The sequence below is a fragment of the Mirounga leonina genome, unplaced genomic scaffold (genome assembly GCF_011800145.1).
Source record: "Mirounga leonina isolate KUSES-001 unplaced genomic scaffold, KU_Mleo_1.0 Mir_82, whole genome shotgun sequence".
NCBI lineage: Eukaryota > Metazoa > Chordata > Mammalia > Carnivora > Phocidae > Mirounga > Mirounga leonina.
In genome coordinates, this window is record NW_023270825.1 from 2,413,296 (window position 1) to 2,431,130 (window position 17,835).

At 63.2% G+C, this 17,835-nt stretch overlaps 1 protein-coding gene across 1 annotated transcript; it reads right to left on the bottom strand.

The window, feature by feature from the left end:
- Positions 1-120: 120 nt before the first annotated feature.
- Positions 121-12,013, bottom strand: EXOC3L4 (exocyst complex component 3 like 4). Its single transcript, XM_034992355.1, has 12 exons — positions 11,905-12,013; positions 7,718-8,154; positions 6,559-7,216; positions 5,705-5,816; positions 5,311-5,433; positions 4,843-4,943; positions 4,526-4,606; positions 3,500-3,614; positions 2,841-2,960; positions 2,596-2,748; positions 1,838-1,959; positions 121-650 (listed from the first exon to the last, which is right to left on the bottom strand). Exons 2-12 carry the CDS (start codon positions 8,136-8,138, stop codon positions 458-460), a joined length of 2,199 nt encoding a protein of 732 aa, XP_034848246.1. The 5' UTR covers positions 8,139-8,154; positions 11,905-12,013; the 3' UTR covers positions 121-457.
- Between the last annotated feature and the right edge of the window lie 5,822 nt (positions 12,014-17,835).

Consider the following 17,835-nt stretch of genomic DNA (forward strand, 5'->3'; position numbering starts at 1 on the left):
CAGGAAAGGTCCATCAACCAAATGGAGTCATCACAGAACTTTCCATCCTGACCCCTCACTACATGGGGACCCATACCTCCTGCTCCTGGCCAACTCGGACCCACCCCCTCTTTAGGGAGGCACATTTTAATTCACCTTTATTTTAAAAATAAATACTCTGGTCTTCACATTCAGACTGGGGGTGGTGCTGGACAGTTAGGCAGGGAGGCAGGGGGTGGGCTGTACTGAAGGGAACCTCTGCCACCCCAAGCACTCCCCCACACATGCCTGAAATGCCTCTCTTCTTGCCGTGCCTTCTGGTAAGCAGCCACGCAGGGCCGAGGATGAGGATTCCTTATGATGGGCTTCAAGGTTGGGAGTGGGGCTGAGCGTGCCTCCCTGGGCTCCAGGCTTGGGGCTTAGACCTTTGCTGATGCAACCCCCCACCTGAGCCCGCCCCCTCTCAGACCCAGGAGCATTAGATGCAGGTGATCAGCAGGTCCATGGAGGTAGGCACCTCGATCTCTTCGAAGAGCACGTGTCCCCCAGCAGCCCCGGAGCCGCCCGCCTTGGCCGCAGCGCTCAGCAGGTACTGGGCATGCTGCAGGAGCCGCTGGTTCCGCCGGCGGCCCAGTCTGCGCAGAGCCAGAATGGCCAGCACGTGGTCCCGCCTGCAAAGACACGCCCCGTCACCGTAGGCCCAACATCTCCATCGGCAGTCCCGACCTCAAGTGAGGGGAACCTTAAGTACAGGGGCACCCGGCATTCCTGGGGCCTGGACCGAGAAAGGCCAAGAATGGCCAAGGCCGGGGGGGGGCGGGCAGCGCCCCTGGACAGGGTGGCTGGGCCTCCAAGGGTGTGGAGCTGGGTGGGGAGGGGGAGGGGGGGGGCCCATCAGGCAAAACAGCCTAAGCTGAGCTTCAAGAAACAGTGGAGGGTGAGCGAGGGAGTGATACGGATTCAAGGAGAGCCGGCCCAGGCCAGGAGATGTCCCAGGCCTCTTCTTGGGAGCACTGTGCAGGGAGCCACATGGACATGCAGCAGGGAGAGAGGCACTGCGGGAGCCCTGGCCCGGCAGCATACGGACGGAGTCCCTCCTCCTGCCCCCCGGAGGGCAGAGCCGGCTGAGTGCAGGGGAACCCCAGGGACCAGGGGGGAAACCCCTGAGCTGTGAGGGGTAGTCATTTCCAGCCAAAGGCAGAGACAGTCCCGGCTGGGGAAAAGGGCTTTGCCCGGGGCTCTCTGTGGCCTCTCCATCCTGGAATCTCCAAGGCTAGGGAGAGATTCGGGCTGGAATTTCCACAGGATCGATGACTCACCATTCCCCCCAACACACTCCCGGGGATCAAAGCCTCCTTCCTCCTGGCTGGTGTCAGGAGTCGGGCTCCCAACAGGGCTTTTTCGCAGAGAGGGCTGCCCCTCCCCTTCAGACTCGCGGATGCGGGTACTTGTCTCCACGCCTGATGACCAGGAAGGGGCCCGGACCCCGACCCCCACCCCAGGCTCTAGGGTCCTCCCCACCCCACGGCACTGAAGGAGAATGGCCAAGAATAGCTTCTGAAGGAGGGGCAGCCCCCGCTCCTCCACCCCAGCCCCACCCTGGCCTGAAGGTCAGGGGCCACCGTTCCCAGGTCCCCACGCACATGCACATAGTAGCCCGCGGCGGGGGGGGGGGGGTCCACCCCACCTGCACCGGGGCTCCCCTCCCCCACTGGAACAAGCTGTGCCTCCCTGTGGCTCCTCACCTGCCCACCTAGAACCACAGGGACCCTCTGAAGGGCCCCTGCCCGCCCCCCACCCCCGGGCCTGGCGTTGCTCTGTCCTCGGAGCCCAGTGAGGGAGCAGGTGGGTAACGGACCTGATGTCAGGGTAGCTCCCGATGAGCGTCTCCAGGTGCCTCCGGATGTCGTCTTTGTAAGTCTCGCCCAGGATGTCAGCTACACACGGGATAGCCCGGTCCAGCCACGTGGCCTCAGAGCCCTGTGGAGACACAGAGACAGTGCCAGACCGGCCACCTGCCCGGGGAGCCTCCTTGCCATCCATGCCCGCAACCCCTCCACAGGGCACAGCAAGCCCGCCCCCTGCAGCCACCACCATGTCCCCGCTGTGACTGGGGACTCGGGCCTGGTGCTGTGGACTCAGCCACGGAGCAATATTCGTCTTCCCTTCCCACGATACAGTGCAGAGACGTCTTCCCATCTCTGCTCAGATGGGTAAACTGAGGCCCTGGCCCGGAAGTACTGCCCGGAATCCTACAGCCTGTGGGGGACCAACGGCCCAGATAAGGGGTGTGTGTGTATGAAGTGCCTCAGCTCCAACGGCTGGGTCAGGGGTGCTGGAAAAGCCTCCCACAGGCCCTGCCCCTTCCCTACTCACCCCCCCAACTGTATGCAAATATACGGAGATGACCTTCACCTGGCCCCGCCCCAGCCATGCCAGAACTCCCAATCCCTCTCCTGGTTGATGGAGAGTGGGGAGAGCCACTTCTGCCAAAGCCCACCCCGCGGGGGCTCTTGCAGAGGCCACTAAAATGGGAATGGGGGTGCCAGTGGAGGGTCCACAGGCCAGAGGCCCTAGAGGAGGCAAGCGCTTGGGGCTATCAGGTGATGCTCCTACCAAGCCCTGGAAGGTATCGCCAATGGCCTGGCTGTCGAGGCCCATCTTCTGGGAGCCAGTCATGCGCTCCTCACCCCGGAACCGCTCACGCGGGCTCAGCACCTGGGCCAGGTACTCACGGACCACGTACCGATGCACCTCCTGCAGAGTCTCCTGGGCGGGCCAGGGAGCAGGGTCAGGGTCAGTCAGAGCCAACAGCCCCAGCCCAGGGTGCGTCCCCCCCAGAGCCCTTGCCCTTGAGATACCTGTGCCCGCAGTGGGGCCACATGCTCCAAATGGCGGGCAAAGGCCACCACCTTGTCCATGATCGGCTGCAGCACGTCCTGTGTCAGCCAGGCCTTGGTGCACAGGACCCTGAAAAGCGGCTGGGAGCAGAGGGGGACAGGAGTCTTCCAACCGTATCCTCCTCCTCCTCAGACCCTCCCCTCAGAGCCCAGCGCCTGGCTCCTCATGGGGCGTTTCGGGCCAAGGGACAACCTGTCCCTGGGAAGAAACTCTGGAGGGGCTATCTGACTCCCTTCTAAAGTCACCCTGGTAACATTTCCTCTCTCGGCCACGAAAGTCACTAGGCCTTTGGCAGGAATGCCTCCTCCAGGCCCTGAGCTCCAATGGACAGGGTTTGAGTTTGAGCCTCTGGGCAGGCCTTGCTGAGGGGAACCTGGGGAGGCCTTGATGGGCTGGGTGAGGGGTCTGGTTCCTTGACCCACCTTCTCTGAGAGGCGGAGACTGAAGTAAGTGGTGTCTCCTGACCTCACTGCTCAGCTCAGGTCCCTTGCCCACCCCACAATGTACCACCCCTGAAGCTGCCCCGGGGGTACGAGAATGCTACTAACTGGCCCCCCGGGCTCCAGGGCACAGGGAGCACCTGCTGGGTGTGGAAAGTGGGGAGGGAAGTCCCACTCACTTGCACATCACACTGCAGGCCCTGGAGCAGCCGCTTCTGGAAGGTACAGGTGGCAGCCACTAGAGGTTTCTCCAGCTCTTCAAAGGTTCCTGGGAACCTGGCCAGAAGATGGGTCCTGGGGAGGGGCCAGGACAGGGGAGGAAGTGGGCAAGGAGGAGCAGGCTGTGGAACGAGTTCTGGCATACAGCCATGGAGGCTAGGTGCCACACCAACTCCAGTCACTTAGACTAGAATGTGAAGGGCAGCCCCTAGGGCTGCACGGGGTAGTAACCCTGAAGGCAAAATGATCCCTCTAAGGCACTGAGTCCCCATGCAGCCCTCGGGAGCAGGTGCTCTGATCTCTGTTTCACAGATGACAAAAGGAGGCACAGAGAGGGAAGTGACTTATCTCGAGGCACACAGCGAGCAGGTGGCCGAGCTGGGATGGGAGCCCAGCCGGGGTGACTCAAAGTCCACGCCCATAGCTGCTGGTGCCTCCACATGTGGGAACACTGAAGCTGGTCTTGGTGTTGAAAGCATAGAAGGGGGGCTGCTGCTGCCAGCAGAAAGCGGGGGCTCTGCTTTGGGGGCCAAGGGACCCAGGTGCCACCCCCAGGGTAGAGGGGAGGGGGGACGGAGGGTCAGGGAGGGCTTCCCGGAGAAGGGAGTGTCCCTGAAAAGGAAGATGGCTAACTTGGATGAAGGGAGGAAAGAAAGGAGCCCAAGGTGGCAGGGGACACACTGGGCAGGCAATGGCCATGACGGGGGTGGCTGGAACTTAGCCTCGGCTCAGCGTTGAAACTCCCTGCGTCCCTTCCAGGGCCTCAGCTCTGCAGGGCGGAGGGAGGACCTTACAGCGGGGGCGGGAGCGGAGAGGGGGGCCATCCATGGAGGCCTTCTGGGAAGTCCCCCAAGGCGGCCGCCGGCGCCAGATTCTTCTCCCCTGCGCTGGCCGCCGGGAGCTTACTCTACTCCGCTCCCCGAGCTCGCGCGCCCCCTGCTGGCCGTTCCGGGCACCTCCCCTGCGGAGGAGCGGGAGAGACCCACCTGAGCTCCTCGCAGGCGTTGATATTGGCGCCCAGATGAGGCTCGTTCACTGCCTTCGACTCTAGAAAAGCCTTTTCAAACCTGGGGGTGAAGTATGCAGAGGGCATAGGGACCCTTACTGGCGGCGCTATGACCCAGGGTCCGCCCTCCCCTCAGGTCCCCACCCAGACCCCCAGCCTTATAAGGAGGCCCCTTCCTCTCCCCTGTCCCGGGATCTCAGACTCTGAGCAAGCAGGTTGGGCCCTCCCCCAGGGACGACAGCCGTCCAACCCTGGCCACTCTACCCACCCATCCTGGCGGGGAGGATGTGCCCGCACCTGGGCAAGAAGAGGCTGAGCGCCCGCGTGCAGATGCACAGGGTGGTGGCCTCCAGTTCTGCAGAGATGGCACCAGCCGCCTTCACGTGCTCTGCCACGAGCTGCAAGAGATGCCGCCCGCTGAACCCACATCAGAGCCCAGATCCCGACGCCCCCTGTCCCCCACCTGTGGCCCAGCGACGTCTCCAGCCTGCCCTGCTCTGTCTCCCCATCTCGGCTACAGCTTCCAGAAGCTCTTCCCGACTCCCCACATCCACCGGCCACTGGCTAAGCTGGGCGCTATGCCCCGGGGCTCCCAAGCTGGCAGGAGACCTGGGGTCCCTGATTCCGCCCCAGGTGGGTCCTCAGGCTCTCGGCTACTGGGGAAGGGAGTTTGGGACTGGGTTGTATAGTTCTGGGTGTCCTCACCTCAAGGGGGACCAAACACCACCAGGGGCCCAAATATACATCCCTCCTCCTGAGGCTCACCATGTGGACGTCAACGGATAGCGGTGTGTGGTAGAGGCCCTGGAGCACGTCGGGGGCCTCAGCGTCCGCCCACCGACTCTGTTCTAGCTGCAGGATGCTATCGAAGCAGCTCGTGATCTTGGTCTGTGACAGGTGGGGAGAGGGGCACAGTGAGACCCTCCCAAGAAGGAGGTCCCAGTTCCCCTACCTCCAGCACTCTGTCGTGTGCCCTTGGAGAAAAGGACCACCCTGCCAGGGCAGAGGCCCATGCCAAAGGCCACAGGGTGAGAAGTGGCTCTGGCCTGAGCCAGGGCCACCGACCCAGGGTGATTCTGGGTGCCACACCTCCCCGCAGGGAGGGAGCCACATTCAACCTGGCTCGTGCCCCTCAGGCCTGGCCCTGCCCCGGCCTCACCTCTAGGAAGCTGGTGTAGTCACTCTGCAGGCGGGCCCACAAGGCAGGTGCCAGGAGTGGGGGTAGTGGCTCTGTGGACAGAGTCAGGTCCGGGGCACCCAGGAAGTCAGGACTGGAAGGCAGGGGAGGGGCTGAGGGCCTAGCGGCTGTCCCAGTTTCCCCCTGGCCAAAGCCTGACACCATCACCAAGCACCACACAGCTCAGGGATCTGCCACTCTCCAGCCCACGCCAGGGAGGTCCAGAGAGTGATGGGCACCTGCCTGAGGCCACACAGCCAATTCATGAACCCAGGAGTGTTTAGTCACCCTCTTCCCACCTGCTCTCTGGCCTTCAGAGCCGAGGAGTGCTCAGCAGCAAAGGCAATCCACCCCATCACACCGCGCAGAGCTGGGGGTGGGAGCTGATAACAGGCTGGGCCCTGTACCTAGGTGCCCGTCCAAAGGGAAGAGTGGCGGTGAGATCCAACCCATGCCCAGCATCTGTGATCCGCAGCCGTGTCCTGCCTGGAGGGCTGCCCTTTTGTAAATGCACACAGGTGCCCTGTGGACTAGCATGAGCCCTCCACCTGGACTCCCTTCAGATGCTTTCCTGCTTTCAGGAACAGGTGCATGGGTGGCCCCTTAAGAAAATCCTGACGGGAGAGTACCATGGCCCAGAGCAGGAAGAAAAGGATGTCCAAGTCCCAGGGATCTCGGACGCCCAACCACCAGCCTCTCCCAGGGAGGAAAGAGAGAAGAAAAGTGCCCCATGCTCCTCAGAGCCGGCGGCGGGGGGCTCCCAAAGGTCTCCGGGCGGGCAGTGCCAGCCCCTCCGCCCCCCCCCGCCCCCCGCGGCGCTCTGGCTGGGGCCTCACCTGCCGTAGACATTGGCCGCCCAGTCCAGCAGGACATAGAGCTGCTCGCAGCCCCGGGCGTCCTGCGCGAGCTCCTGCAGGCGCTGGGCCACCGCGCCGTGGAAGGCGCGCAGGTAGGCTTCCCACGCCGGGAGGCCGGCGGCCGAGTAAGCCGGCTGCACCTCCCGCCGCACCTTGTGCAGGTCGCTGCGAACCAAGCCGCCGAGCTCGGCCAGAAGCTGGGCCAGGCCCGATGCGCCCTCGGCCTCGGCTGCCCCCCGAGCCCCCCCGGCGCCCGCCTGCCGCACGCGCTCCTGCGCGCTGCGCCTCACCGCGTCCTCCCAGTGCTGGCGCCAGCGGCGCGGGGTGAGCAGGAAGTCGCCGTCGGCCGGGGGCACCGGGTGCGCCGCCTCCTCCGCGCGCACCACGCGGGCCAGCTCGCCCAGCGCCGCCGCGTCCACGCCGTCGGGGCCCAGCGTCTCGCGCACGATGGCGCCGATCTCGGCCGCCAGCCCGTCGTAGTGCAGGCACACGTCCATGGCGCGCCGCGCGAAGCCCGTGGGGTCGTCCTCGAAGGTGTGCGAGGCCTTCTCGGCCACGAGCCGCGCCTCCAGCTGCCGCAGCTGTTCGAAGGCCGGCAGCAGCCGCCGCTCGGTGATGAGGTCGGCCACAGATTTGCCTTTTGCGAGGACAGGCGAGGAAAGCGGCAGTGAGGGGTCCCGCCTAGCACCCTTGGGGCCCAGCTCCCGTGTGTCCCGCCCTGGCAGCCCCCACGCGCACATGGCTGCCAGGCGCCCTCTGGGACCCTGGGACCTGAGAGGGCCAGGGCCTTGTCCAGCCCTCGGGTTTGGCCAGGAGCCAGGCTCGGGAAGGCTGTGGAGAGGTGAGGGTTCTGGGGTCCTGCGGGGCTGGGTTCAAATCCCATTTCTCCACTTCCTGGCTGTGAGACGTGAGGCAAGTCACTCAACCTCTCTTGAGTCTCGCTTGGCTCACTCTCAGCTCTCTGAGCTGCGCAGTGGATGCTCCCCTGGTTGAAATGCTGGGAGAATGTAAAATGCAATCGTGCAGGGCAGTGTTTGGGGGAGCTGGGGAGGACAGCCTGTCAGGAAGCCTGGGCCCTGATGCTCACCCTCTGGCCTCAGTTTCCCCGCATGCTCAGTATTGTTTGTGAAGCTCTCACCTGCCTCAGGTTCCAGTTCCTCACGCCCCACCCCAGCAGAGGACTGCCGGCGACCACCATCCATGACCCTGGAGGGCACCTCTGGGCCATGGGTCACCTCTGGCACAGCAGTGGCCTGGGGCTGGTGGGCAGGGGAGCCATCATCCTGGGCACGCCGTAAAGACCGGAACAGGAAGCGGGAACTGCGTTGGAACAGGCCCACGTCCTCCTCGGGGGCCTGGCCCGAGGCCCGCTGGCTTGTTCGGGAGAAGGCCCGCCGAAGGGTGCCCAGGCCGGGCCAACTGTCCTCACGGTGGGTGCTGGGTGTGCCTTCACTGCTTGCCCGCCAAGTACCCCGCACTGGTGGGGTCTGCAGCTTCTTTGCAGCCTCCTCAGGGCTGTGCAGCTCCGGCCCGGAGGTCACTGTCCGTGGCAATGACATCTTGGTAGCAGGAAAGCTGGAGATGAAAAGGAGGCTCAGGAGGCCTGGGTGAGGGAGGGGGGTGGCACCCAGCCCTGGGGAATGGGCCCAGAAACCGCGTGAGAACCCTGTGAGGCCTGCCGGAGCCCAGTGGCTGGGCCTGGTCAGGCCAGCTTCTCCCAGGAGATGACCCCCAGGCTGGCACCAGGCAGCTCTCGAGGCCAGAGCCGTCTTCGTGCCAGGCTGCAGCTGGCACTGAGATGCACACAGCTACCTCCTTCTGGGAAACTTCCGTGACACCACCTTCCCCAGGGTACCCCCAGGTGCCCAGGCTCCCGGGCTCTGCCAGGCCAGACCCTCCTGTCAGAGCTGGAGAGGAGAGTTGAACTTGCGGGTCCTGGGGCACAGCCCAAGCCACAGCCCACAGCCCCCGGGGCTGGGCCCAGCAACCACAGCCAGGATTTCCTGGATGTTAGGTCCTGAGGCCTAAAATGACCACTCTCCCCACCCCCTAGCCTTCACTGCCCTCCCCGCTCACCAAAGCCCTCAGCTCACCCCCATTCAACCCATCAGGCCTAACTGCTTCTGCTGAAAGGGGAGCTCAGGGACCCCTGCGTAAGAGACTACCTCCTTCTCTGGGTAGCTCAGACCTGGAGGGAGGCGGGGTCAGGCCTGAGGTCTATGGCCACCCCGGATGCCCCTAAGGCTTATCTGCCTATCGGGGCTTGCAGCACTGTAGGGGGAGTGGTGGGAGGGGCCGCAGGTCTATATTTAACCCGGGGCTGGGGGGCCCCGGGGCAGTACTCACCCATTGCGTCTCCTCCCCACCCAGCCCTGGTGTGCTCCGCCCCCCGCAGAGGGAGTGATGAGGGGGTCCCTAGGGCAGGAGGTGCAAAGCAGGGGCTGCCCCTGCCCACCTGGGCCTCAGGCCTTCCATAGGCTGTACCCGCACTCCCTTCCGGCACAGCCTGGCCCATGTTTGATTTTCTGGCTTTAGGTTAAGCTGAGGTGGGACCTCCTCAGCCTGAGGGGACCTCCCACCCACCCCTCTGTGAGGGTGTTATGGGTGGGGGGGCTGTCTTAGACCAGCAAGGTCTTACTTTAGCCTTGGAGAAGCTGGCCAAAAGGAAGGCTGGACTTACTGAAGTCACTGGCCAACCAGAGGCCAGAGCCCCCAGCCCATCCCCCGGCTCCCCCCACCCACAGGACAAAGGTCAGGCAATCACCTGACCCTTGGGTGACATCGGGCAGGAACACCTCTCCCCAGGTCCCCATTTGCCTTGGGGGGTATGACACTGGGATGGGCAGGGCCCAGACCCTCACCCACGCCCAAAGCCCTCCAGGGGTCAGACACGCAGGTGGTCAGCGGAGGCCTCCCTCCCTCTGCCCAGAGGCCACCTAACAGCGGGAGAGGGGCCCTGTTGAGAGAGAGGCAGGCCCAGGTGATTGATGGGTTCTTATCAGCCCTGCCCAGGCCACAGGTCATCGTCCTCTCCTGGGCAACGGGACTCGGGGACCCTGCCCTGATTTGACTGATCCACACATGCAGGGAACATTGTCCCAAGAGCTTTCTGCCCTCCCCACCCCCAACTCCCCTCTCCCTGGGGCCCCTCAGTCACCTGCAGGGTCCGGGTGGCCTGTGCTCTGCCCAGATGTGCTTTGAGTGCCATCACCAGGGGCATGTGGGCAAGGGCTTGGCTGGGGAGAGTTCACACTTAGTAAGCACCTACTGTGTGCCCAGCCCAAGGCCTGGTGCACATCAGATCCCCCTAACAACAAAGTTGTAGGGTGTCACTTCATCTCATAGGTGAGCAAACAGGCTCTGAAAAGAGGCAGGGTCTTGCCTCCAGCCACACAGCTCAGGGTCAGGGAGCCTCGGCCAACCCAGGCCCGTGCGGCCCCAGGAGCAGAGGCCAGGTTCCCCCGAGTCTCCCAGCCCCAGTGAGCCAGGGCTGCTGCCCAAGGAACCCTTTTCCCTGGTCACTGGGCCCACGGTGGGGGCAGCGCCCAGATGCCAGGAGTGGGGCCGAGAGGCAGGTTCTGGGGGGAGGAAGGGCGGCTGGCAGTTTGGGTCTTATGTGAGGACACAAGCACACGGGTCCCCCCCACCCTCATCTGGAACTGGACCTGTCCTGAAGGCCCATCGAGGCCCCTGGCTGGTCTCTCGGCCCCCTCTGACCTTGCTCCCACAGTTTCCCAATCCATTATTGACCTTCCCACAGCACAAGTCAATGAGGTCACTCCCTTGTTTTAAACCCTTCCGTGGCTCCCCAGAGCCTGGCACCCAAAGCCTTCCCATCCCCGAACTTCCTCCAACCTGACCTCTGGGCCTCCTTGACCTGCACCCATCCAGCCTCCCGGTGCCTCTCTGTCCCTCGAATGTCCAGCCTCCCAGCTTCCTCTCAGGCTGCTCCCTCTCCCAGCCTCCCCATCTTTGCTCTCCAGATCTGACCCAGATTTCAGGGCCCAGGGGTATGGGTGCCCCCACCTCCAAGGTGTCCTTGGGCTGTGCTGCCCCACTGTCCCTGTGGCAATGGGGCCTTCCTTACCGTCCCGGGAGCCTCTGTCTATCCGCCCCCTCCCCATCAGCCCAGAGCCAGCCTGGAGGAGGAGTGGACCATCAGGGTCAGGGTCACCCCTCTCCCAGGTTTGCCTGGCCAGGCACCACACCGGTATCTGTTGGACTCGGTGCCCTGCTGACTCTACCTTGGTCCCTGACCCGTACCTGCCTCCTCATACCTGTGAGGACTCTCTCTGGCTCTTTCTCTCCCTGGCCCTCTGGCCCCATTGCCCTGAACATTCAGAGGCCCCGGCTCCTGCGCGGGGGGCTCGGGACTGGTGTGTGTTCTTGCCATTCTATTCAACATTTGAAGGATTAGTTAAGGCAATAAGACAAGAAAATAAGTGAGGTTTCAATATTGGGAAGGACCTGGTAAATCTGTCATTATTCGTGGGCAAGGTGATCATTTGCTTAGAAAAGAGTTTTCCTATATATTAGCAAAGCCTGTAGAAAAGGGCGCTTGAAAGGCTCCTCTTCTCAGAAGCGACAACAGAAAAGGCTCCAGGACCCGCAGCGCCTGCAGGAGAAGCCGACCCCTCCATGGGTGGGCCCTTGAGGCCCTTCATCATCCACCCCTCCGTGCCCGCTCCCACCCACTCCCCCACCCTAACCAGCTCCCTTCCCTTCCACACCTCCACACAGGCTGTCCCAGCTCCCGCAAGCCTCAGCACCCAGCACCCAGCAGCCCTTCCCCCCCAGCGCCTCCCGCTGCGGACCTGGTCCCAGCCCTGGGCATAACTTCTCCCATGGCTGAGGGATGGTGGCATGGTCCGGGGCCTCTGCCCCTTGGCCACGAGCCCCCCAGGGCAGGGAGTGGGCCTGACTCAGCCCCCCAGCCAGGCCCGGCCAGTACATGGCAGGGACCCAAGGAAAACAGATAAGCAACCTAATGTGAGGGTAAGTCTGGGGGGGGGATGTTGCCACTTTTGTGCGGAGGGGCCTCGTGTGTCTCCAAGTCCGTGTGCCTCAGAGGCCTGCGAGCGGCTCTGGCCGTGCGTCCGTGTGTGTCTGGGCCCGCGTGCGTGTCTTTACGTCCGCACATCCGCGTTCTGCGTGTCTGTGTCTGCACACGGCGATTTGAGCTGGCACTCCGGCCTGGGCTCCGAGCTGAGGCCCTTGGCCCGGAAAGCCACTGGGCAGGCCGGGATCTGTCCTCAGTCCCCTGAGTCCCCGCCCACTGCCCACAGCATCCCTGCAGCTCTCCTGCTCCACCTGCACCAAACATACCTGCTGGGTGAGGAGAGCCCGGGGCCCCAGGCAGGACAGGGCGGCCGGGGGAAGCCAGCTGAGCCAGGGCCCCAGAGCTGGGCCTCGGTGGTGAGGCCGCTGGGGCAGTCACTCACTCTCACAACACTGTTGGAGAGTGAGTGACCAACAGCTGGGACTTCCCGGCCTGGCCTGCGCCGCCCTGGGCCCACCGGCCCCACCCCTTGCCCCACCCCCCCACTCCAACCCCGTAGTTTCACTTTCAGAAGTGCTCCCACTCCCTTTCCATTCCAGACACTATCACTCCAACCTTTGATTCCTAGTCGTCCATGGCTCAGGCTTCAGGGAGCACGCGAGGGGAGGGGCAGCCCCTCACGGCTCAAGGCAGTGGGGGAGGGACCCTGCAGGGACTGCTGGACAGCCCCTTCTGGGGGCACATTGAGGCCAGAGGCCAGAGGCGCCGGCCTGCCGGGGTGCGCGGGGTGTGGGAGGGGGACACGAGCCCACAGCACCCCAACCCGGAAGTAGCCCTCCCTCCAGGGCCTGTGTGCCAAGCTCATCCTGAGAGCCCCTGCCTGGCATCGAGAGCCAGGAGCGCAGAAACGTGGGCCACGGGGCACTGGGGGTGAGGGCGGTTTGGGGAGGATGTCACAGTGACAGCAAAGGGAGTATCAGAAGCCACAGGCCATTCCAGAGGGCTTCAGGAGCTGGCGTGGAAGGGGGCTAAAGGAGAGAAGGATTCCCCTCAGGGGTGAGGAGGGATGGCCTTCTGGGCAGGGGTCAGCGAGGCTGTGAGCACAGGCCTCCTCCTCCACAGTGGATCAGGCTGGAGATGATTTGTGGAGAGGGTCACCGAGACTTCCCAGAAGAGGCAGGCCACATGTCTTCACGGGGGGATTCCGCTGCTAGCATCCTTGGAAAAAACTTAGGGAAAATCCAAGGAGGACTGATCCAGGCCTGTCCCAAGCAGGCTGGAGCCACCAGGGCAGGGGGCAGAGGAGGGCAGGTGGAGACAAGCTCGTGCGTTAGTGTCCGAGGGTTCTGCCAGAACACAGTACCCCTGGCTGGGGGGCTTAAACAGCAGACATTTATTTTTTCAAAGTTCTGGAGGCTGGAAATCCGAGATCCAAGTGTCAGCAGAGCAGGTGTCTCCTGAGCCCTCTCTGGGCGGGTAGACGCTATCCTCTCCCCACATCCTCACACGGTCGTCCCTCTGTGCGTGTCTGTGCGTGTCTCCTGTTCTTATAAGGACACCAGTCATATGGGATTAGGACTCACCCTAATGGCCTCATTTTAACTTAGTCACTTTCTTAAAGGCCTTATCTCCAAATATAGTCACCTTCTGAGGTACTGTTGGGAGTTACAACTTCAATGTAAGAATTTTTTGAGGACAAAATCCAGCCCATAATAGATTGGAAGGCACCTGAGATGCTGCAGCACCCCACTGCCATCTGCAGACAGGCCAGATTGGACGCAGAGATACCAGCACCTCCTCCAGGAAGCCCTCTGGCTTCCCATTTGAGTCATTAGCCCCCTGAGCCCTGGGTACCCCTCTGTGAAATAGGGTCACAAGAGTCCCAGCTCAAGCCCTGTGGGCTGGAGGGGTCTTTCCCCCTAGCTCAGGCTGGTCTGCTCGCTGGCCTCCTGTCCCCCACGTCTCCAGCAGTCAGAAACCGAGAGACAGAAGGGACACCCCACGGTGACTGCCCGGGACTCCTCAGTGGGAGTCCCAGGGCCTCTGTGGAGCAAACACCCTCCACCCTCATTGTACTGGAACACCGACTCCGAGAGGCGTAGGAACTGCTCACGGCCACGCAGCTGGTGAGACGGGGCCAGAATTCTAGCTCTGGGTTCTGCCTCTGAGGACTGGGTCTTTCCATAGGGCCAGGCCCTGGCAGACACTGGGGGTTCTTCAGGCTGACCTTCCTGGTCTCCAGTTCACTGGGCACGTCAGGGTCACCTCGTCTCAAGAGATGGGGTCCCTGGAAAGCTGGTGGTGTCCAGGGCCTGGGGAGTTGCTCTGGGGCCTCTCCCCAACTCCCAGCTCCACCCCACACCCATCCCAGCCTGTGCCCACTTTTCAGCATGAGACTGTGCTGGTTCTTTCATCCTGTCTCCACGCTGTGGTTCTCCAACCGTCTCAGTAAAATCCCTGCGGAAAAGTCCCAGCCTTGTCTCAGAAGAGCCCTGAGCTATGGCGGGATGGCACGGGGCTGCTCTGGCCGGGGTCAGGAGAAGGCAGAGCAGAGGGGACAGCTGGGAGGGGGAGGCGCAGCTGGGGGCCCCAACTAGAGGACAAGTCCAGCTGCCCCACGTGGGGCTGCACAACCTTGGGAGGGGCCCTGGTGACTGAGCTTTAGGGTTCTCCTCCATAAAGTGCTATTGTTGGCATCAGATGGGTCCACAGCAGCAGAGAACTTGGCTCCCAGGTGGGCAAGGGCAGCCCCACCCGGGGTTCCTGGGAAGCCAGGGGTTCCCGGGAAGCCAAGCTGTCACACCCTGAATGCAGATGCCAAAGGGGGCAAATTTCACCCACACCTTGGCCAGGACCAAACACAGACCAGTCAGAGACCAGGAACGGGCTTTGGGTCGGGGCAGGGGACGGCGCCTCTCTCTCTGAGGCGGATATTGCCAAGTTGAGGTGGCCCATCTCCGACCTGCACTAGGCAGTGACCCCAACCAGCCAAAGGCTGATTCCCAAGGCCCTTTCCCCAGGTCGGGCGCGCCTGCCTGCTGGGGGCGGGGCCTCAGGGAATACGGGCGGGGCTACAGGGTGGGCGGGCATCCAATTCGGGGCACCGCCCCCTAACAGGCACAAGCCCTTGCGAGTGAAGGTGAGTTGGCTGGGGGCCCTGTCTTCAAGGGACTGGGTCCTGCAGGCTGGGGGCCCGAGCTCGGTGGGGCAAACAGATGCTCTGCCCTGCCCCCACTGGACTGCCTCGGTGGGTCTGACTCCCCCCACCCCTGGGCTCCCTGAGCACCACAAGGTCCTGGGACCTCCAATTATGGGTCACCTCCACTCAAGGCCTGCCTGGTAGATGGTGGACTCTATGGTGGTTACCACCATTGTGGGTACCACTCAGGCCTGGGGCTCAGGGGGACCTGGATTCTGTCCCAGCTCAGCTACTTGTCAGCTGTGGGACCTTGGGAAAGTCCTATATAAATGGGTGTAACACTGGGCCTGGGAGGGCCCCCAAATCTCAGTAAATCTCAGGCCACACCCTGGCTGGCCCACCTCACATTCCGCACCAGGAATATGGAAATCATCCCTGTTTGCTCAAGTCCCTTGCCCCACGTCCCATGTGTCAGTCTGCAAGTCCTGGGGTGCTTCCTGTGAAATGTCTGCCCCCCTCCCATGTCCCTGCAGGACCACAGGAGGGCTGGAGGAGGAGGACAGGAAGGACTTGGAAGGACAGTCCAACGCCTCTCCTAAACTAGAGACCCAGGAGGACTACGGAGACATCTGGGACTGTGGACATGGCCCATGGGACCACGGGGTTGAAATTAAAACAGGTTGCCAGGCAAACTTCCGCACCTCCGCCTCCCACCTCTCCTGCATTTGGGGGGTGGGTTATTTTTAGAAGGAAGGCGTGCTGGGGAAAGCGCCTTACTCATCCTTGAGGTTAGCAAGGCCTCCAGGAAAGAACAGAAGGGCCTATGTCTCCCGCCTGCCCCTCTGAGCTCACCAGGGCCCTGTCCCACCCGGCCTGGGCCCGAGGACTTTGCTGAGCTAACATTTATGCAGGGCTGCCTCCTGCCAGGCCCTGAGCTTCCTCTGGCCTGGGTCAGGCTAGCCAAGGGCAGGGGACCAGAATGGGAGGATGGGAGGGAGGGCGGCACACCTGGGCCCAGGCAGTGATCAGGTTTCTGCCCCCCATTCTAACCCCAACCAGCCAGGAGGGCTCCCCTTGTACAGAGGGACAGAGCCAAGAGACAATGTCGCTGGACCCCATGGAGGGACAGAACCCTCACGTGGGCAGGAAGAGGAGCCTCCACACTCAGCCCCAGGGATCCCGTCATAGCTGGGGCCAGGATGAGCCTTGGGTGCCTCTTTCACACGTCAGTGTGTTCATCTGCAAAGTGGGACTTTTGCAAGGATTTAATGAGATCCAGCCTGGAATAGGATACCCCATCCCATGGACCATTCCTGTGCCCCATGCACCCAGTGAGGAGGGGTGTGAGAGGAAGGAATCTTGCCCTCAGGGTCCAGCCAGAGCTGGAGGCCCCAAGGAGAGGTGGGAGGGCCACCTGGAGGAAGCTGGTCCTGCCTTGGGCGGTCCCAGCTGAGGCCAAGCAGAGCAGAAGGCTCTAGGCAGGGGAGCCCGAGGAGCAAACTCCACAGCCCCTGGACGGCCCCACGAGCCACCCCACTCCCAGTGTAGAACACCCGAGTGGTCACTCACTTGGCACTCTGGCCTGGTCAGCCTGGGCTCCGAGTCACGGCCCTTGTCTGGAAGGCCATGGCAAAACCAAAACTGTCCCCAGCCCTTCGAGTCCCTAGCAAACGTGCCCGCCAGCCACCAGGAAGGGCCTTTACTTCTGCTTCAAACCTCAGGACAAGGAGGGTGTGATCCAGACCTGGGCTGCGGATGGGAGAGGGCAGGCCTGTGGTCCTGGCCAGGCCTCGTGAGGCCGAGGCGGCGGCTTGGCTCTCCCCGCTCCACGTGTCAGCCCAGCCACCCTGGGGCCGAGGCCCTGTCAACTGTCAGTGAGCAGGGGCAGGGTCTGCAGGGCCCCGCCTCCCAGTAGAATCTGGCCATGTCCCTGTCCCCTCCCTGGGGGGCTTGGGGGGCCCGGTCCTTGCGGCTGGCCCGCTCACGGCTGGCGTCATCTGGAGCCTTCTCTGGTGCTTCCCTAGGTGAGGGGGCTGCAGAAACATAAAGGCCTCCATGTTGGTGGGGCTGCATTTCTGATAGGCTTGCAAGGAGATGGGCGGTCTGGGGGTGGGGGCTTCAGCCAGGCAGGGCAGGCACGGCCCCGCAAGGCCCGGCTCTGGGAGCAGGAGCACTCCCTCCCCTGACACGTCTACCAGAGCGAGGAGGTGGCAGATTGAGGGGAAGCCCAGGGCCCCCCTGGAGACCCTCCCCAGAGCCCAAGTTCCAGTGGTTACCCAAGGGATGGTCCCTGGTGCCGCTCTGGGCCCTGGCTGGAACCTGACAGAGGTTGAGGGGGCTTTGGGGAAAGGTGGGGGTTATGGCCCGGACAGGCCCCTTCTGGGCCCAAGCTGCTGGGGGGCTGACATCGGAGGAGGGGGAGAGGGCAAGAGGGTGCTAGGTGGCCCCAGCTGAGGCCAAATTCATTTCCTCTTCAAGAGACAGACTCCCCAGGGCATGAAACTTCCCAGGGCACAGCTCGCCCCTCATGTGCCCTCCACAGAGGCCCCCATTGGCTAGCCTGCTGTCTCTCCCGTCTCACACCTGGCCCCTGGAAGACTCCTCTCCTGCCCACACATCCTCCTCCTTCCAGAAGCTTCCTTGGCTCTGGCAGCCCCTTGGCCTTTGACCAGGCACCTATGGCCAGCAGGGGAGCCTGCTACCAGGCTGGCGCATCTCCCCACATCATGGGCACCTGGGTCAGGCCTGCTTAGCACCCATCCCCTCACCTTTGAATCACACTTGTCCCAGGCCCTTTGAATCACACTTGTCTCAAAGGCAATGAATCAGGAGGGAGAGAAGAGCTGGAACTCTGAGTGGGAGCATTTAGTCCTGGGTCCAACAGACCCTTAATGGGCACCTCCCACAGGCCAGGCCTGCGGCCACCACAACACACAGGGTCCTTGTGTGCAGGTGGGAGGGGGCACTGGACAACGAGAGGGGCAAGGCCAGGAGGCCCCCAGGTGCCCACACAGAGGCTCGGAGGATGGGCACATGGGAGGGGTGGAGGGCCCTGCTTGCAGGAGCGGGCAGGAGGAGCCCCTGCTTCTGACCTTTCTCTTGGCACCCCCACAGCCCC